The following is a 21,075-nucleotide window of genomic DNA, read 5'->3' on the forward strand; positions in this document are numbered from 1 at the left end:
TGACTCTTGTCCTCCCGTGAGGGGGTCCCCATCTCCAGGGCTGGAGGGCCTGCTTGCTCCCCTCCCAGGCTTCTAAGACTGGCTGCAGGGCAGCACCAGGTGTGGGAGGGGCGGCCGGAAGGAGGGGTACCATTCTGGCCAGAACCTGTAAGCCCCTTTCACCCCAGGAGCAGGGGTGCTTTGGGGAAAGGGCTGGTCTGCCTGGTCCCCGTGGCTGGTCTCCATATCGCAGAGTGGACGCTCCTGGGACCCGTCCTCTCAGCCAGATCCAGAGGCCCTTCCCAAACTGTAGATGTCCTCTTTCCTGGGAGCTCCTTGTTCGTATTAAGGAGCCGCTGGTCTGAGCAGGACCACGCCCCGCCCTACATCGCCGCCAGGACGGGCCCAGAAAAGCATGCAGCCCCTTGTGCCAATGGAAGCTGTGCAGTAAGGGGCTGGGAATTTGCTGACATCATGAACCCTGTGGTCCATTTCTGTGGGACTCTCCCTTTCTAGAAGTTTTCTCTTAAATTGGCCAGGGCTGACTCCTGAAGGCTCTGTCCTTGGGGGAAAAACCCAGGCCAGAGGGCAGGTTGGCAGCCAGGAGGAGGCTGGAACGGAGGGACAGGGCCTCAGGACCCGACGACTCCGTCCTGTCCCTCTCAGCCCTTGTGAGGCCAGGGCGGAGTGGGGGGGGGCGCTCTAGCAGGAAGTCCCCAGCTCCTGTGGCCCCCGGTCCTTCGTGCTCCTCCCTGGGCTCTCTGGTTCCAAAGTCACTCTTTCTCTGTTTCCTACGTGTCTGCCTGCAGCCTGCAGGAGCCCAGCCGTGTGGTGGAAGGGGGCAGCAGGGCCCTGCAGGTACGAGGCGGGCGGGCAGTGGTCAGGGGACGGAGGGCTGCTTAAGAAAAACCACGAGTGTGAAGCAGGCCCTTCATGTGTGTACCTGGAAGGTTTATAGACCCGTGTACTGATGAGAACGCGCACGACGTCCACGGCCGCAGGACTCACAAGAGCGAAAACCACCTAGCGTCCATCCACAGAAGAACGGATACACAGAACGTGGTCCCCCTGTGCACTGGGCTTTTCTTCAGCCACGGAAAGGGCTGAAGCTCTGATGCGCACCACAGAGTGAACACATCTTGGCAACACAAAAGGCCACTTGTCGTGTGATTGCCTTGATGTGAAACGTCCAGGACGGGGAATCCACAGAGACAGAGAGCAGAGTGGTGGTCACCAGGGCCCAGGGAGGGATGGGCACAGGTTTCCCTTTGGGGGTGGTGAACACGCTTAGGAACTAGATAGGGGTGCTGGTCACACAGCACTGTGAAGGTACCACATGCCACCAGATTGTTCACTCTAACGTGGTGATCTCCTTAAACGTGAACTTCATCTCTATTTTTTTAAAAAAGGACTTCCGTAGAAAACTCTGGCATATCGGGATGGGTTATTAATTCTCCCAGGACATGAAGGGTTCATTGAGGAGTGCCCACCACGGATGAAACCGGAGGGACTTTCAGGGGCACAACAATGAGGTTTCCCCCTGTGAGGGGCGAGGGGCGGCTCTGCAGCCAGGGACCTGGGCTGGGCATGTGTTTGCGGCCCAGGGCCCCCTGGCAGCAGCCCCTCCTTGGCCCCTTGCTTGGGGAGGCCAAGCTGGCAGGGGCTGGCCTTGCCCATCTCACCTCCCGTGCACCCCGGAAGACCCCGGGCTGCTCTCAGGACAGCTGGTGAGTGTGGGGGTTCTTGTGGAATAATCTGGGGCACAGCCTGCACCGGACAAGCTGGCTTGGGTAGAGGAGGTTTGCTTGAAAACCCAGGTAGGGTTGAGGGTGGGTGTGCTGGGCACGGCCTGTGTTGACTCCTGGAGCCGTGTGCTGGGGTTCAGAAGCAGGGCCGCCCTCTGGACAAGGGGGTCAGGCCTGCATCTCCAGACAGGCTGTGGGCAGGGCCTGGCCGGGAATCCCTGACGGTCTGGCTTGAGGGGGACTCCAATGACAGCAGGCCATCAGTGCTCAGGAGACCCTCCAGATGCCCGCCCCCCTGTTGGCCACCCAGCCTTTGGTGACGACCCTGCCCTTGAGCCCTTCTCCCCTGGGACGTCTGGCCCCACCTTCAGAAATGGTGAGCGTCCTCTAACTCGACCCCCAGCACGGGCACTGCCCAAATTTCCAGGCACAAGAGGCTGAGGACTCTGCTGTCCCTCAGAGCCAAGCTCCTGGCTTTGAGGCTGAGCGATGTTTTATACTGCTTTGTCTGAGCCACATTGCATGTGCTTTTTGCCAGAAGAGCTGTATGAAAAGTCAGTCAACCAAGACAGTGAACGCAGAACTGTTGCCAGGAGGATTTCCTACTCAAGGATCCTGATGAAGAGGCAAGTTGACCCTGGGCAGCGAACAATCGGAGATCTTGTTCTCACTGCCTCTCTGCTCCCGGCCCCCCGCGGTGGCCCCGAGTGCCGGAGATCGACAGCCACCCACAGGTCAGACCCTGTCGTCTTCTTTTGGCTTCCAGGAGGGAGGACCAGGCATCTGTGGAGAGCCCGTCTGGAGACATAGCCTTCGGCCAAGCTCCGAACAGCAAGCTCGCGTTCCACGAGAGGATGGGAGAGGGAGTGACCCTGCAGGGGCGAGTCGTCTGCCAGCCACACCACTCTGTTCAGGAGAAGTGTCTGGAAACTGTCTGGATTGGGTTGAGGAGGGGGGTGAGGAGCCCCCTTATACACAGGATGGACAGTGGGGGGCGGCTAGTGCTTCCGTCTCTGGCTGGTCCTGCGGGGGGCAAAGTAGAGAGACACACAGGCTGGGAGGGAGCATTGCCGGGGTGCAGATCGCAGGCAGGCCCGGAAGAGCAAGAAGAAAGAAACCGGGCTGCCATTGTGCCTCAGCAGTCCACTGCCTGGTGTGATGTGCCCGGAGGAGCCCAGAAGTCCAGGGACGAAGAAGGAAAGGAGGCAGAGGTCAATGATGATAATGCCCTCTGGCGTTTCCTGTGCCCAGAAGAACGTGTGAGAACTCAGCGCAGGGCTCTCACCAGGTAGGCGCTCATCAGTGTTATTCTGTTTCTCCACCAGGTAGCTGTGTTATTAACCCCATTTTCCAGGTGGGTAAACCGAGGCTGTGTCAGGCCGTGTGTGATGGGAGCATGCACATCTCGGTTCACCTGCTCACAGCTGAGCCGTGATGCCCGAGCTGCAGTGGGAGGGGTTCATGTGGACACCCCTCAGAGCCGTACCTGGGCTGGACAGGTGTGGCCATCACCTGGGGCCTTGGTGTTTCAACATGTGATTTTTGGGGGGCACACGTAGTCCCTAACAGGGGGTCAGGAAGGCAGGGGCAGAAGTCACAGCGACCCCCTTGCTGGCCTGGCGGAAAGCTGACAGTGTGCTGTGAGCGGCTGTGGGGGCCCCGGTGGGGGGACCACAGGCTGCCTCTCAGAGCTGAGAGCGGTCCTGGCCCAGCGAGCAAAAAACCAGGGACTTCAGTCTTACAAATGCAAGGAAGTGAATTCTGTCAACAACCACGCAACTTGGGAGGATCCTGGGGACCTCAGACGCTATCCTGGCCAACACCTGGATGGGGAACTCGGGGCTTCCGACTCACAGACACAGTGAGGCCATACTCGGGTGCTGTGCCAAACTGCTGAATTTGTGCTCGTTTGTTACGCAGCGTTGGAAACTAATACAACAGGGTGGGCCAGCCAGGAAGAATGTTCAGGAAGCAAGGAGCCAGGCTCAGACGAGGTTCATGCCGCCTTCACTGTCTACGGTGAGGTGTAGAGAAGGATCCGGAAGCTAAAGGATGGTGGTTCCGTCAGCACCAATGGCTCCTGCCCGTGGGCCCAAGTGGGTGGGTGGCTCGCCCAGGTCACCTACCCTGCCACTCCTCCCCAGAAGTGTTGGGAAGGCTGGTGCCACTCTGGGTGAGACTCCGTGGGGTGCGGTCTGGTTTTTATTAACTATCATAAGCTCAGTGTTAATCCCAGCCAGAAATGAACATTTACTCCCTGACCCGTGCTAAACACAAGGGCTTTAAGATGCCAGGTCCTCAGGAGCCCCCGTCCGCACAACAGAGCCTGGGCTCTGGAGGACAGGGAGGGCAGGGGAGGACGTGCCAGTCCTGACGGCCCCCCGGAGCTGGGAGACAATGGCGGAGCAGCCGTGAGGGTTTGTGTGCGGCCCCGGAATCTTTTCTGGGGACGTTTCTAGTCCTGTGACAGGCTCGGTGTGGCCCGAGGGCCCCGGCTGAGAACCCCAGGGTCAGATGGGTTTAGGGACTGGTGGCCTGTCTTAGCTACTTCCCATTCACCCCGTTGGGGATGGAGGCACGCCTGCCCTCGGCTTTGGGGACGGTGGTCACTCGGCTCCCGGTACTGCAGGTGAGACTGACGGCCGTTTACCATCCTGTGTCCTAGCGGCCCGAGGCCACGCGGGGCCACGGGCCTGGTGCTCGGGGACAGTGAGCCAGCAGGGGCTGCGGGCGGCAGGCTGTAGGAGCGGGGGTGGCAAGGTGCCCCCCGGTTCCCCTGGGAGGACGTGCTGCGTCTCATGGGCCGGCAGGGGACCCGAAGCCCACTGCTCAGGGACAGGTGGGAGCTGTGCTCGGTCTGATAAGGACGATCCCTTCCACGCCAGCCGGGTACGCAGCGGGGAGGGGCTTGCAGTTAGGCCCTTCCAGGCCTGCCTGGGGTCAGATGTCAGAGCAGTGTGTAATACCGGTTCTTAATTTGAGGCCTTACACCGAAGGCGCCTGGGATCCTGCGTGGTGGGGGCCAAACTTTCTATGGTCGGATCCTGGGGGAGGACGACCGATGTCACCAGCAGGATCCACGTGTGAACACGGGCCGCGGTTCCACCGTGCAGACGCCCAGGGCGCGGAGCTCCCCGGAACCATCTCGCTCCTCTCCCCTCCTCTGAACGCCTCAGCTGACTCCGTTTTCTGAGTTGTCTTCACCTGTGCACACATGGCGGGTGGCCCGGCCCAGGGCCCAGACCGCAGCGGCGGCCGGGGTGGCTGCACGTGTCACAAACGCCGCTCTGTAAATTCTCTCCCCGGGAACACCACCGTTTTCTTCCCTGCACGCACACGCAGGTCCGGTTTTAAAGGCGGTTCGGAACACCCCACTGTGCGCGACCAGGAGAATCTCAGGGCGAGAAGCCGCGGTTCCCCGTCAGGCCGGAGGACGCTCGCGTTTGCCAGCCGAGCGCCACGGGGGCCGCGCCCGCAGCTGCCAACGGACCCGGGCTCTCCCTGGGACGGCGCTCTTGCTGCTGGGGCTCGGAGCCCAGAGACGCGTTCCTTCGGCCCCAGTGCGGCTCCCTCTCTGCCCCGGAAGTTAACCTCTGTCAAAGGTGACTCACCAGGAAGAAAACGTGTCTGCGCCTGGGGGACAGTGCGGGGCTCGGGGCGTCCCTCTCACTCCGGCGACGCCGCCGTTCGGCCGTGGACGGCTGGGCAGAAAATCGATGGTTTGGCTCTGCTGACAAAAATGCTCCTGTCAGCGCCCGCGCGGGAGACCGTCCACACACCGACCCCGACTTACGGTGGAGCCCGGCGGCGGCCTGTCGCCTCACAGACGAATCCAGAGACAGTTCGGTCGGCCCGTGTTCGCTGTGACGGGCTGTGTCTCCTCGCGGACAGCGGGCGCCGAGCGCCACGGCGGCACCGGACCGCACTGTGAACGCAGCCGCGGGCTCCGGCCCGAGGGCGCCCGCTCCTCCTCTGAAGGCCCTCGCGCGGCGGCCCCGCGTCCAGGTGAGTTGTCCCGGCCCCTCGGTGTCCGGTCTGAGACAGTTCGTCGGTCTCTCCGTTTCCGAGCGCTGTGCGCGGGGTCTGTAGAACGTCCGCCTGGGTTTGTCGGAGGAGTCCTTCTGACCAGATCAAGGTCAGGATCAGGGGGAAGAACCCTTCTGTGCGTCCCATCGGAGGTTCAGGCCGTTGGAATGTCTCTGCCACCGGGAGTCACTGCTCTGTTCTTTGTCACTCACGAATATTCGGGGAGACAACTTGGTGTCATGCCCGTGTCCTGTGTCGCCTGAACGGTTCCTCGCTAACCTTGGCGTCTGTTGCTGCCCCGAGCGTTTGCTTTGAATTCCGGAAGTTCTTTGAGCAACCATTTCCCCTCCTTTGCGGAATCACTCCGGCGGCATCTGCCTGACGTGCATGGGAGTTAGCGGACCCAGGGAGAATGTCACTGCATGCACACGTCAAGGGCACACAATGGCGTGAGCAGTTCCAAGAAGCCACTCTGTGCAGATGCCCCCGTGAGAGAAATGACCCAGGGCCCTGCTCCCGGCTTAGGTTCTGCTCACTAATGTGACTTTACGGTTAGATCGAAAGGCACCCGAGTCGTCAGACCGACGTCGCTGCCACCAGCGTGTCACTTTGTCAAGAGGACAGTGTGCCGGTCATAAAGAGGGGTGGCTGGCTGGGAAACCGATTACAGCCGCGCAGCAGAGACGCAGCCTCCCCCGCGGGCTGCCAGTCCCCTCCGACACATGGGCCCTCAGCCCTGTCTGCACCTTCGGGGACCCTTGTAGAGGTCGGTTCCGGGCCTTTCTGAGTGTGCTCACCACAGTGTCCGCGTTGTGTGCACCTGGGTTGTGCACGCGGAGAGCTGAGCGGGTGCCCCTCGCTGCTGACATCTGCTTCGTTCCGACCTTGCTGTGGTACCCGCTGGGCAGCTTCCAAGGACAGTATCCAGAAATTCACCCCGAAGGCCGAGCCGGGAGACTGAGGGATGGTGTTCACCGACCCCCTGCTCCACAGGGCAGGGCCTGGTTTGCACCCATGGGAGATCAGGCTCCCACAGTCCCAGCCACCAGCCCTCTGGGGGGGGACAGTTTTCCTGCTTCCCTGGCCTAGCGGGCAGGGCCCCTCAGCTGCTAGCGCAGCCTCTGAGAGGGGTCCCTCACTCCAGAAGTTTCCGAGACGGCCCATCCGATGCCGGCAGTGCAGGCCGGGGCCCTCAGTCCTGGCAGGACCCGGCTCCCAGGCAGCCGCAGGGGGCAGGGGTCGTGGGCTCGGCTTCCACCCCCCCGGAGTCTGTGCTCAGTGAAGCTCTGTGCGGGTGACCCGTGTATGGGAGACACTCGGCAGAGCTTTTTGCTCAAGCCCCCAAAGACTCGCGGGTCCCGGAACCTCCAGAATGTTCTCCAACAGGGTGTGCTGTTTAGTCAGCACTTGGTACAGACTGTGGGGCATTTGGCGTTGGTTAATTGTGTCTGTGTGAATTAAGCTTTTGGCTCAGGCTGGGAGGGAGGGGCCAGGAGGGGTGCTGGTTCTCCGTGGTCAGGGCGGCCCAAATGCAAGGCCGGAGGATGGGGACCATGTGTAGCAGGATGAACTGAACATGGGTACGTGGGTGTGCGGATTCTCGCCTGCAGACTTCAAAGGAAGCTCTGAAAGTTAGGGGACGAGAGCTCTTGCGTGTGGTTAGAGCAGATGGGAGGCCCTCTTTGAGAGGCTCTCAGAGGAGGGCCTGGGATAGTTTCTGAATTCGTTATCACTGCTGGGACGGGAGCAGCTGTGTCCCCTGCCCATGGGTGGGGAGAGTCCGAGGAGGTGGCCTCAAGATCCTCTCAGGCAAGTCGGGTGAGTGGGGAACGGGGGCCAAGGGGCTTCAGGTCATCTTATTATGATCTCAGCCGACTGGAGCCCTTAAGCCCCTCTTGCCCTGTAACCTAACGTAGTCACCTCTTGGGGGATCAGGGCATGGACATCTTTGGGGGCCCATTACTGCGCCCACCACAAGACCCATCCCCATGAGGTTTTGAACCCCGGGGTGCGGGGCATCTTGCCCCCCCCCCCACATGTCCCAGAAAGTGCCGTGCAGAGGAGGCTCTCGGCATATCTGCTGGCTGGCTGGGTGGCTGGGTGGCCAGCGTGAGGAGGCCAGAATCTCACACAGGACCTGCCGTGTCCCCTCTTACAGACATTATTAGCAAGACACCGAGATGAACACAAACCTCATTCACGTCTCTGGAGCAGCCCTGGCATCTGATGGAGCAAGAGTGTTCCCAACCACACGGCGAATAAAGAGACAGGTGAGAGGAGGGTTAATGATGGATTGAACTCACTCTATCCAAAATACTACCACTATACGCGTTATCAGTGAGGTATTTTATACCCTTGCTTCTTATTCCAAGTCTCTGAAAACCGATGTAACTTCTATAGCACCTCCCAGATCAGCCACGTTTCCAAGGCTTGCAAGCCACGTGTGGCTGGTGGCCGTGGTAGTGGGTGTCATGTTTCTGCGTCACTGGGAATTTGCAGAGAGAATGTTTTGTAGTTCAGAAGAAGCAATACCACTTCCGGGTGGAGAATAACCAGCTGGCGAGTTCCCATCATTGCGGTCCATCCTCCCTCTCTCCCTCTTCTGCTCCTTCAGCCTTTTGGGGACCGTGGCCGTTCTCCTCACCCCCAGAGGGTGCTTGCCTGAGTCACTCATTGTTTTAGGCTTCTGTTTCTTCCTCTGTGGAGTGGAGAAGGTAGTTCTCACTCCCCTGCATCGTCAGAAGGCCTACATAGCAGGCTCCTGGCCCTGGTACCTGACGCCTGCACGTCCCTGTGCTCACCACCATGCGCAGACCCGAGGTGGGCCCTGCTCCTGGCACCCGAGGACATGGCCCTGGTCGCCAAGGAGCTCCCTTCCCCAGAGGCAGGGCAGGGAAAGGTTTCCTGAGAACCAGGAAATGGTATAAGGCCCGTGCTAAACGCTCAGTGCACGAAGGTCAGGAAAACAGCCCTGTGACCCAAAGATGAGATCCGTGGACGGGGGCTTCTGGGACTCTGTGCTGAAGCAGGAGCCGGCTGACCAGGCAGACGGCACAGGAATGCCACCCCACGGTGCTTGCGTGCCTTGCTGCGGGCGGAGAGCCCGCCTCGCCATGCAGGCTGGTTAGCCAGTCCCGGAGGGGCTGCATGGCTTTCCCCACATTCACAGGTGATAGAAGAGTCCTCGTCCTCTGTAATCTTTACTCCCTGCCCTCGGTCACCTCAGTGCTCATGAAAGGATGGGAAGGGACACACTTTGGAGAAGAAAATCTGGGGTAGCATAACGATGGTCTGTGGTTCTCCATGAGATAAAGGGACAGGAGTCAGACGCTGTTCTGGATTCGGGTCTAGTTCTGGAAGGCTCTGTGGACACATGGAGAAACAAGGTCTGGGTGTTGGGGCAACCCAGAGAAATTCTGGAGTGTTCCGTCGTCTGTGTGGCCAGGACTCTGAGACATCTGGGGCCCCTCACAGACGGCGGGCCGTAGTGGGCGGCTGGCAGAAGCAGGGAGTTTGCATTAGTATCTGTCTACGCTTCACAGAGTTCAGAGCGGATCAGCCACAGAGTGAAGCTACCCCGGGGTCTCGGTGAGGACTTGTGGGAGCCTTTGTGTGTGTCCCCTTGTCTTCCCTGCTGCCTAGCAGGTGGATAATCCCCAGGAAAGACGACCCCTGGGCACGGCGTAGGACGGTCTCCTGAGGTTTGGCATGGCTGCCTGCGCAGGTGTGGCCAGCGCGTTCGTTCACCACGCAGGCCCTCTTGAGTCCGCGTTGCTGGACATCTCTGCCCGGAATCTCAGACTGGCCTTCAGACGCCTCCATTTCTGGAGGCATCAAAACCAAGCCCCATTATCTTGTCTGCAGCACCTACAAATTTGGGGAAATTGCTTGCTCCTCAAGGTCTGCCAAATTTCCTGATTCCCCGGGCTGCCCGGAGTGCCCTTCCTTGTCCGCCTAAGGCCTGGTCCTGGGGCTGTTTCCCTGGGAGGGCTCGGTGGCCGTGGATTTATAACCAAAAGCAACTTTTCTTCCTTGAAGTGACTGGTCCTACCCGATTCAGTGAACGTGGTCTCCCGTGTGACCCTCCACTGGACCCACAATCGATGTGTCCAATTCCAGTCTGGTGAAAAGTCAAACAGATGCTTCTTGAACCCATGCATTAAATGCCACGAGAGGTAAGAGTTTCTGGATTCTCAGGGCTCAGTGAAAATCGTATCATTTTTAAATGTTTAACTTCAGCTTCTGAAAGTAGTTTTACTAAATTGCTGTGGACTACAGATGGCCTCACAAGAGAGGGGGCTTCTTGGAGTAGCCAGAACATAGAACATTAGCAAGACACCAACCATACCCCAAACACGTACAGTAACATTCCCCACAAGTCCTGTTAGTCCTAAGTGAAAAGTTCTGTTTGGTGGGACCTCGGCTCTGAAAGCTGTGTGAGCTCAGAAGTCTGTTCCCAACTGTTTATTCTATGAAGCGTCAAGGATCCAAAGAGCCTCTAGGCCTTTTCCTGGGGGCCGAGGCTGTGGGAGGCGTGCCGGCCCGGGGCTCAGAGCTCGCCCCAGCAGGTGACATGGCTGTCTGTGCCTGCCAGGACTTAGCGGCTCTGGTTACTTCATTACTGAGAGTTTTCAGGTCTGAACGGTCTGATGAGAGCTCATAATCAGAATAAGGTAACTTCCCAGGAAATCTGCTTGTCTGCAGGGCACACAACACAAGGTAATAAAAACCATTCCAAAAATTTGTTTAGACAAAGTGTCTCTAAGGCTAACCATTAAGCCTGTCTTAAGGCACTGAATATTACCTCTGATTTGTAACTGGGGATGGACATAATTTTTATAAAGGAAAAAAATCTCAAGATAGAACATATAATTATTCTAGGACATAATTTTTTTTTTTTTACCAACAAGTAGAGAGATTGGATAAGTCTGGGGTGGACATCTCTATTCTTATAAAATTTTATGGGTAGCTCTGACATACATCTCCCATTGAGAATCTCTGGCCTAGAAAATGTTCGAATTAGACAAGTAAGTTTGAGGCCCACTAAACATCCTGAGATTGTGGCTGGTAACTCAATTCCCTTGTGGGCAAACAGGCACAGTGCTCCCAGGGAAATAGAGGGAATAGGAGGGAGTTATTTCATAAAGGGGTTTGGTCAGTATGCTCACCTATGTTCACAGCTATTATGGAAAGCCAGGGCACTGAAGAGGATGCAGGGGGCAGGGGCTCAGTCAGTTGAGGACCCATCTCCTGTTTTTGGCTCAGGTCACGATCTCAGGGTCATGAGACTGAGCCCCGAGTTGGGAATCTACACTCAGTGGGGAGTCTGCTTGGGATTCTCCCTCTGCCTCTGCCCCCCATGGCTTGCGTGCACTCTCTCAAAGAAATAAATAAAATCTTTATTAAAAAAATAAAAAAGAGGATCCAGGGGAGACTCCCGAGTAGCTCAGCATTTCTTTTTCTTTTCTTTTCTTTTTTTTTTAAAGATTTTATTTATTTATTTGACAGAGATAGAGAGAGACAGCCAGTGAGAGAGGGAACACAAGCAGGGGGAGTGGGAGAGGAAGAAGCAGGCTCATAGCGGAGGAGCCTGATGTGGGGCTCGATCCCATGACGCTGGGATCACACCCTGAGCCGAAGGCAGAGGCTTAACCGCTGTGCCACCCAGGTGCCCCTTGACCCCGCTACTCTTTCCTGTAGCCCTCACGCTGTCAATGCAAGCACGAACCTAACTGTCTAGCACCCGTTTTTATAGGAGAGAGAACAAACCTTTGTGGCTTTCAGAGGGATCTGCGGGGAAAATCCTAGAGATGGTGTTTCATGAAAAAGATATTCTGAGGGTTTTATTTTGTTTTTTTGTTTTTTCTGCATTTAGGATCCAATTTTGGGAAAGCAAAAATAAAGTTGTCAGTGGAGATTCAGACACTTAAGATAGGATCACGAGCTCCTGGGAACCAGTCTTTGGTTACCTATTTAATCAAGGTGGAAATAAAATTTTGAATAATAAACACAGAAGGCAAAGTGCTGGTGAAGAGCCTTAGTTCTTCTATAAGGTGAAGCACCTTTGGGTTTTGGTCGTCCCCTTAAATCATCAGTAAAGTTGACATTGAGCACACACATTTATTCCGTTAAGACCCAAAGTCTGCTAGTCAGGGAACGTCAAGAGTAATTTTCCTGCTCCAAGAGGGGGCATCAATCTGTAAACTAAGAAGGAAGCCCAGCAAATTTGGGCAAACCTCACTGAAATTGTACCACGTTTCATAGCTCCTTTCCAGACCCAAGTATTATGAACCCAAGGCAGATAAAAATCACTTTTCAAGTTTTGGCCTTTATTATGTTCTTTCATATCCTGCAGCAAACTGACTGTCATTTTAGGACATTTCTGTCTCGGGGGATCTGAGGGGGCAACACAAATTTCACGGTCGCAGTAAGGCATGATGGATTGCGAACACATCAATGCTATCTTCAGTTTGATCAAGACCTGTTTTAGAAACGTTATTTGGTCCAATTCTGTCCTTTCTAACCTCTTTCCCTGTCCCCAGTCTCATGGCTTATAGTCGTTGTTTCTCTTTGATTCATTTTAATTGGAGCAGCTCCTCTGCTCTGCTTGTCTTCTGAGACGTTGACATTTTCATAGACTACAGCCCCACCCCCATGAGAAGAAATAGAATGTTTCCCATTGAGGGTCTTCTGATATTTCCTCGTGGTTCGATTCAGTCACTCGTCGCCAGTCAGAATTCTTTGTAAGTGGCCTTTGCAGGGTGTCACGTGTGGAGGCCCATGACGCCAACTGCCCCTCGCCGGAGATGTGATTCCGACCACAGGACCCTGGTAGAGTTGCAATTTTTCCCCTTGTGACCGATAAGTAATCTGTGGGCAGATGGCCATGCAAATAACCTTTTCTGTGTGCAACTACCCCACTAAATTTGACATCCATTAATGATTCTTGCCTTTACCAACCTTTCTATGGTGGTTGCAGTATGGTAATTTTCCAAATCAGCATTCCTCCACCCATACCGGCTGGCAGTTGGCATCCTACTGTAAGCAGCAACCCTCCTTTCTGCCCCATTTATTTATTTATGTATTTATTTTTGATGTGGACTCCTGATTTTTTAAAAGTAAATTCATTACAATTTCTTAATTGTCTCTGTGTTCAAATTGTCCCATGTGATCAGTGGGAGCCCTGTCAAACTGACCCTTGCATCCTTTAGGCCTGTCCCCATCATCTTTTTTGGAGTACTTCCCTGTTTTTTGGTATATGAAGGCATTTCAGGCTCCTCTTGGCCTTTTCTGCCCCAGTCCTGGAAAAATCAGCCATTTTTCCTGGGAGCCTTGGTTTCTGTTAGTGAGGAAGGGTGTTAGGGGCCAAGATCTGGGTGCTGGGTGTGCTCATTCTTGCTGGGGTGTCTTTGCTTTGAGATTCTTTCAGCAGACAGAGCTAGAAAATAAACACGTGTGCACACACACATCCACGTGCGTACAGACACATACATGCACACAAATGCTGGCATTCACACATGTGCCTGTCTTGGAGGTCATGTGTCCACACTGATAGCTCCTCTTCCCCCCTGTCCTGCACGACATATTCGTAGTCTGCTCCCAACACCATCAACACCTTTATTTGCTCAGTCCTATCATGGACCTAAAATAGCTTCAGAGCTGCTAAACAGTTTCTACTATGACAAACAACAAATCTGGTAGAGTTCAGGATTTTTTTGTAGTTTCCTGCTGCGCTGCCCACCTGCCGCCCTGCCCCACCAAGACAGAGTGCACAGGTAGTGAAATCCTGGATTCGTGAGTGCCTGGAGTTCTTCTCAACCCCTTCAGTGGGGCGATGACAGCCATTCACAGTGCAGTTGGATTAATTTGTTTCAGTTTTCTTTAGTTTCAGGGTTTTAATCTTCCCATCCTTGTCTAAGTATGTAGACGGTGCTTCAAACACTTGAAATTGCATGAACAGCTGAGACGCACCCCCGTCCCCCGTCTCTTGTAGATCCCAACCTCGTTGTTTTCTGGTTTATCTCCTTGTGTTTCTCTGTGCAAAGGCAAGCATGTGTGTACGTGCACACACGCACGTTTTCTTATCTCTTCTTCCTTAGGCAAAAGGTAGCAGACTCTATGTGCTCTTTCGTACTTTGCTTTTATCACTTAACGTGTCTTGGAAACGACCCCATATCTGTTCATAGTGAGCGTCCTCATTGTTTTTTGAGACTACACTGTGCTCCATTGTGGAGGCAAAGCATAGGCAATCCAACCAATCTCCTACGATCGGTCAGTAATCCATGACAAGTTCATTAGCCCCTTCTCTGCCTTTAAAAAAACGGTGATAAAATACACACAAGGTAAAAATGACTATTCTGGGGGTGCCTGGGTGGCACAGTTGGTTAAGCATCTGACTCTTGGTTTCGGCTCAGGTCACGAGCTCAGGGTTGTGGGATCAAGTCCCGCGTGGGGCTCCGTGCTCACCATGCAGTCTTCTGGGAATTCTCTCTCTCCATCTCCCTTTTCTCCTCTGCTGCTCACACTCCGTAAATAATAAAATAAAATAAAATAAAATAAAATAAAATAAAATAAAATAAAATAAAATCTTAAAAAGTGTCTGGAGAGGAAGAATAAAGTAACTTTACAGCTGAGAAAACTGGCAGATTCACCTTGACCTGGTGATCAAGGTGAATGACTTGGATGGACGTCAGGTGCCCCTGCTATGATGTGGTGAGAGGGCACCTCACCTCGATGAGGTTATCCCCCAAAACCCATAACCCTGGTGCAATCACAGCAAAACACCAGACAAACCCAGACTGGGGGCATTCGACAGGACACCCAGCCAATCCTTCCTGAGACTGTCAGGGTCAAGAAACACAGGGAGGGACTGGAGGCCAGAGGAGGCCAGGGGGCCTGACCAGCGAGTGCAGTGTGGTCCCTGGGCAGGCTCCAGGGACACAAAGAGGACATTAACGGGAAAGCTGGTGAAATCCAAGTCAAGCCTGGAATTTGGTTAGTAGTAACGCGCCACTACCAGCCTCTCCGTAGTGACAAAACGCTGCGAGTACAGAGGACGTTTGCAAGGGGGAGACCGGGTGAGGGGTATTCGGGGCTCGCTGTACTATCTTTGCAACTTCTCTGTAAAACTAAACTGATTCCAAAATAGAATGTTTATTTTGGAAAACTGCTAAAGATCAGAACGCTGGCACACTGGCTCTCAGCATATTGAAAATGCAAACAGCAGTTAAATAACGGTGAATAACAGAACATTTGGATCAGACATGTTTACTGTAGGAAATAGTATCTTAAAAAGTCATTCTCACTGGGCTTTTAGACAACGGTCAGGTCCTCTATCTACTTGTCACACTTCTGACCAAAGCTTCTGTGTCTTTTCAGTGAGGAAGTCAGACGCCAAAGGTGTGTCAAACGTCCTTCAGCGTGCTGACATCAGCCAAGACGTCCTCATCCTTTAGCTCCTGACCTTCTGGCAAGATGAACATGTGACCTCTTTGCTCACGGTCATCATCCAGGTGTGTTACCTGAACGCTAACTTCCTCTGGACCTACGTGTACAAGAGGTGGGCTTAGGTGAAATTAACTGTGAATTAGCCAAGGTACGTTAGAGAAGTGACATTTCCAGGCTAGTGTTAGATTTTCTCTGGTGCTGAGCCATTTGTTGACACAACTGCTGGATCCTGTAAGGATCTGGGTGGTGGGACGGGGTAGGTCCAGGCATGAGGATGATTCATGACTCTTCAGGTGACTGGGAGGGGTGGGTGGGGGGGATGTGGAGCGAGTGTTGACTGTACCCCATGGAGATCTGCACGCTCCCACCGTGGAGCCAGATTTTGAAGGCTCTTTAGCCAAAGTCGAATTCTATCCAAGCACGTTTGTTTTGCTAATAATTTCATGCTGGTGTTTATTTATTTTGTTTTTAAAAGATTTATTTATTTATTTATTTATTTATTTATTTAGAGCGTGTGCACAAGCAGGTAGGGGGAAAGGGAATACTTAAGCAGACTTCCCGCTGAGTGGGGAGCCCCATGTGGGACTCGATCCCAGGACCCTGAGATCATGACCTGAGCTGAAGGCAGAGCTTCACTGACTGAGCCACCCAGGCGTCCCTCATGGTGGTTTTTAAACGACGCTGGCCTATTCAGTGACCAATGAACACTTTTAAAGTTTCAGTGTGGACCCTTCATAGCTCGAGCTCTGTATTTAGAGCAGCGGAGAGGCAGGGCCTGCAGGAGACAGGACCCCCCCCCCCACCCCCNAACCCCAGTGGCTGTCCAGTTGGCAGCGGTCTGGGCAGTCTGGTGTGGCCCCCAAACTGCCACTGGTCAGGGCGGGGGGGGGGCAGTGCTGTGGGCTCCCGCCGCACAGTAACTCCCCCTGGAGACAGATCACTTACCTCTCAGTCGTGAGCACTCAGCTTGGGCTTCAGAAGGGGGGATATGTTATGTGACCCGGGTGTGGCCAAGGATGATATCCTGTTTCTCTGGCCACGGTGCTGGGTTCAAGGATGCAGGAAACCATGTTGCACCATGTGTCAGATCCTCCTTCTGTTTTAAGGCAGAATGATCTTTGGTGTGGTGAACTTCCATACTGAACTTTTCCAACAGGTTTGGAAAGCCAGTCAGATGCTACTGAAACTTTATAAATATTAGACAAAGCACACACCTATGACCTGGTTCTTAAGTAAGGGGTGTTAGGTCCCACCCATAGAAATCTGGTTTGATCGGCCTGGGGTGTGGCCTGGGCATTAGGTGGTTTCATCCCAGGTGATTCTGTCTGCAGTGAACGTTGAGAACCACTGCCCTGGGGCCTGCAGGGGAGGGCAGGAAGCAGGCAGGCAGAGAAGGCTTCTTGGAGGAGGGGCTGTGAGCCTTGTAAGCAGAGCCTTGAGGAAAGGCACAGGACCAGAGGCCGCACTGGGGGTGGGAAAGAACCAGCTCATGTCCCTGGATGTTGTAGTTGGGATCTTTTGGGTGCAAGTGAGAGAAAATGCAGTCCGCGTACACTTCAGTGGAGAGGGGGTTTGCTGGTGTCAGCACTGGCTTCAGTGGAGCTCGTGGGGAGTTCAGGACCTCAGCCTCCCCGGGGCGGGGGTGGTCCTGAATCAGAATCTTCCTGCTCACCAGATCCCTGGGGGTACTTGTCTGCACACTAAGGTTTGAGAAGCATGGCTTTAGAAGATGGAAAATGAGAACTGAAATTTATCAGGACGGAATATTCCGGCTAGCCAGGGGTTTCCTGCAAGCCAGCACAATCATTATATCTGCAGATCTCGTCTCCTCGATTTTCAAGTCTGTGTGTGTAAGCCCAAGGAGCATTACTTTACTGGCCCAAGCTCGGGGCATGTGGATGGCACACTGTCCCACATGGGCCCCTGGGTCTCCCCAGCCTTATCCCTCCATTGAAACAATATCTTCCTCCTCTCTGTGTCTCGGCATGCGGTGCTGCGTAAGCATTTCACTCCTGGGAGGAGCTGGACTAATCACTATAAAAAGAAAATAAATTTTTAATTCATCATTAGGAATTGCTTATTTCCATCCTTGGCTCTGATATTGCCCTCTGTGCTCATTTCCTACATGATAAGAAGTGTAAGGAACTATCCATCCCGTGTATGTTAAAGACGCAGCCCATTCTCGTTACTCCTGTAGCTGAGCTGAGGAAGTCACCTCGAACCCTGAATTAGCAAGCGCTGAAGCGTGTCCCCCGGGGGCATGTGGGCTTAGATTCCTGCGAGCCCTGATCACAGCATTTTCATCAGCTGATCAATACGTAACCTGTTTTCCCAGAACCTGTGCTTAAAGACACATTGTTTAATATAGACCGTGGGTACATGCACATTGAACTCACAGCCTGAGCCCCGGATGTAACAATATACTTTCTCCAGAGCCCATCGTGGCCTCCCTGCACTTGGGAGACTACATGGTGCTCCTGCTTGGGTATGCCATTTCATTTTTTTTTTTAAGATTTTATTTATTCATTCGAGACAGGGAGATACAGGAGAGAGCATGAGCACGGGGAGAGGCAGAGGGAGAGGGAGAAGCAGGCTCCCCACCGAGCAGGGAGCCTAACGTGGGACTTGATCCCAGGAGTTGATCATGACCTGAGATCATGACCTGAGCTGGACACAGACGCTTCAATGACTGAGCCACCAGGCGCCCCTGGGAATGCCATTTCAAATGGCAGGATCACCCACAGATGCACACAAATGAGAGGAAAGAGGTCAACAGACCCCTGTGCCGGGGAGGACGGAGACAAGAAGGCGGAGCCTCCACACGTTTGCCTCTCTGCCCACGTGTCTGGGAATGCCCATGAAAGTGTCCAGTACTCTTTTGGGTTACAGACCGATTTTATCAAGCAGGAGATTTCACAAATACGGAATCTGTGAATAATGAGAACCGACTGACCGTACCTGGGAAAAGAAGCATTTTTATTGAGAGTGAGTCTGGAATTTGAATGCTGAATAATTTTAGGAGGTTGAGTCTTTTTTAAAATAAACTGGAAGATTAGGGAAAATAAAGTAGCAAACTGGGAACCGCGCCAGGGAAGCCCTGTCTTTGCTCCCTAACCAGAAGCGAGGACTTCGGCTGGGCCAGGTCCTCTGCCGGCGGGCCCCCCCCCACCCTGTCCATAGTCCCTTGAAGGTCAGGAGTGGGCCTGCAGGTGGGAAGGCTCCCCAGGCACATGACACGTGAGTGAATTTATGAAGGCGTGCAGGTGACCTGTCCGCACGGGTGTCGGTTTTCCTGCTAGTGGGAAACACTCTGACAAAAGAAGTTTCTGAAAGACGGGGAAAGGGAGGAAGGAAAAACCTGCCAGTCGCGCGCCTTGTCGTCAGTACCCCTAGAGTGGAACGCAGTGCATTGAGTTTCCCGAGCTGTTTCTCTGAAACCCAGCGTCTGAGGGAGCAGAAGGTCGATTATCCTAAAATCTGGTAAGAGTCTAGTATTCAGAATGGCCCAGTCTGTGCACGGCCTCAAAGGGAGACACAGGCCCGGTGCTCCCAAGATGCACTGGATTGTTTTGTAATGTAGGGGAGACACTAACGTTTTTGAAGAGTGATGGTGTCAAGCACCTGAAGAGTCTCTGTCCTTCCGATGTTTATTCATAATCACTCCCAGGCTCAGTCGTCCGTCCTCCTCTCCAAGGCTTCAGCATCAAGACCGCGGATGAACGCGGACTCTTCATCAGGCTCTCGAGGAATCAGGAGACGGGCAGGGGTGCCGCAGGTGGGTGAGGGTGGCAATGGGGCTGCAGCGAGTGGGCGGGGTGAGCTCCCCCACCATGGAACCGCTGGCCTGAGGAGCCCGGGCCTCCAAGGCTGCGTGGAGCTTGTTCTTAGGAATTCGGCTCCAGCTGCCTGCAACAGAAAACTGAATTTATGTTTCAGAAAGACTCTTTCAGCAAGATCTCTTTCTAGCAAAGACCTATAAAATGTGGGTCATTAAAAAGTGTCTACGTCGGTCAACTATACTTCGGTAATAAAAAAATAATAATAGCGATGATAAACAATACTTTACTGGACAAAGGGAAGCTGTCATTTTTAAAAGTCTCTACAGCAGATGTTTTTACAGTGACGAACTCAACCAGCACAAGAGATTCCTTGGCAGCAGCATCTTGGAGAAAAACATTCCTTAAAGCACAGACCATCAAAGCTCCCATAGTACCTGCCCACCAGGTGTTACTAAGTGGGTGAGCAACCCATTCTGAAGGTGGAAGCACTCGGAGCGTCTGGGGTGTGTGCATGTGTGTGAGTGCATGTGTGTGAGTGCGTGCATGTGTGAGTGTGTACTGGTGTTTATGTGTGTGCGTACGTGTGCATGCAGGTGTGGGGCATTTTTTCTGGAGTCAGCTCCATTCTCTGTTCTTCTCATTTCGGTCCCTTTGCATGTCTTCTGTAGATTCTGGGAAGGAGCAGGGATGCTGGATCCTTGAGAGAGGGTACATGCGGAAAACACAGAGCTATTTAAAGGAAATAATAGGCAGTATTTATAAAAGTCTGAGACCAAATTTAGTCTGTGCAGTTTATGCAAATTATATATAAGTTGTGTGCTACTACCCATTGACGTCTCCAGCTTTTTACATCTATAGATTGCCCTTGGGAATTTTGGATTCGAAGCTCGGCCAGCTCTGATTTCGACAGGTCACCGGCCGCTGTTCCTCACTGCGGCCAGCGGCCTGGCCCAGCGGTGTGTGCACACATGGTGTTTTGACCTTCACACAATAGAGCTAAGACAGAACCATGTTATTCTACAGAGATTTCAGTGCAGGCGAGGAAAGAAAGTTTTTTGTTTTTAAAGCTGAGAAGGCAGCTGACAGTTCAGCCTTCAGCAGACAGGAGGCACAGCCTGCTTAGGTGTGTGTCCCACGGTGGATTCGTGTTGGAAGGTTCTGGGTGTCTTGGAAAATATGGTTAGAACATAATTTAATTTTAAGAATGCAGTAGGGGGCGCCTGGGTGACTCAGTTGGTTAAGCGTTTGCCTTCAGCTCAGGTCATGATCCTGGGGTCCTGGGATCAAGCCCCAATGCAGGGAGCCTGCTTCTCTCTCTGCCACTTGTGGGCTATTTCCCTCTCTCAGATAAATAAAGAAAATCTTAAAAAAAAGAATGCAGTGGAACCTAATACATCTCACAAATGGTCAACATGATCCTTTGTCCTGTAAACAAAGCATGGTCCCCACTTAACGGGACCAGAATTAAAAGGGATGAGTCCCGTACCTCTGAGGCAGGGACACTTCGGAGATCGGAACACTGGGGAAGGCCGCCACACAGGGCGTGCCAAGGTCCTGGGGCCCTTCCCTCGACCTTGGGCAGCAGCTCTGCCAGGGTCCTGCTCGGGGCAGCCCGACTGCGCCAGAGTGTGGACGGGCTTGTGACCCCCATGGCGTGACTTGGGGGCAGGGGCCCGGCTATCGGAGATGCGGGGCGGGGGGGGGGCGGCAGCAAGACCAAAGGGTTGGCCCTGAATCTGAGCCTTCCTTCACCCTCTGCTAAAGGCCTCGCTGTAAATGAAGAGCTGACCCTTGCAGTGTCGGTCCCGAGGCCCTTCTGCGGCTCCAATGAGGACTGTTGGTGGAAGGCTTCGTTTTAATGATCTGGCAGAGAGGCGTCCGTTGGCAAATTATGTTAAAAGCGCTAACGAAAATGCTAGTCTACTGGGTCGAATGGCGTCCCACCACAAAATTCACGTCCAACAAGACCCTCAAAATGTGACCTTATGTGGGGATGGGGGCTTTGCGGGTGCAGTTTACATGAGGTTGCATGGGATCAGGGTGGGCTCTCAGCCCAATGGCTGGTGTGCTTCCCAGAAGCTACGTGAAGACGCAGTCAC

The 21,075-nt window shown here is 53.9% G+C and overlaps 1 protein-coding gene across 1 annotated transcript; it reads left to right on the forward strand.

The window, feature by feature from the left end:
- Positions 1-1,566: 1,566 nt before the first annotated feature.
- LOC117804087 lies at positions 1,567-5,682 on the forward strand. Its single transcript, XM_034669589.1, has 4 exons — positions 1,567-1,706; positions 2,491-2,680; positions 2,864-3,012; positions 5,067-5,682. Exons 1-4 carry the CDS (start codon positions 1,567-1,569, stop codon positions 5,653-5,655), a joined length of 1,068 nt encoding a protein of 355 aa, XP_034525480.1. The 3' UTR covers positions 5,656-5,682.
- Positions 5,683-21,075: the final 15,393 nt, after the last annotated feature.

This window comes from Ailuropoda melanoleuca, chromosome 10 (assembly GCF_002007445.2).
Source record: "Ailuropoda melanoleuca isolate Jingjing chromosome 10, ASM200744v2, whole genome shotgun sequence".
NCBI lineage: Eukaryota > Metazoa > Chordata > Mammalia > Carnivora > Ursidae > Ailuropoda > Ailuropoda melanoleuca.

Coding starts and splice junctions, on each gene's coding strand:
- LOC117804087 (XM_034669589.1), top strand. CDS start 1,567: ATGTGTTTGCGGCCCAGGGCCCCCTGGCAGCAGCCCCTCCTTGGCCCC. Junction 1,707..2,490: donor GGCTGCTCTCAGGACAGCTG/GTGAGTGTGGGG, acceptor TTTGGCTTCCAG/GAGGGAGGACCAGGCATCTG. Junction 3,013..5,066: donor CAGCGCAGGGCTCTCACCAG/GTAGGCGCTCAT, acceptor ACGCACACGCAG/GTCCGGTTTTAAAGGCGGTT.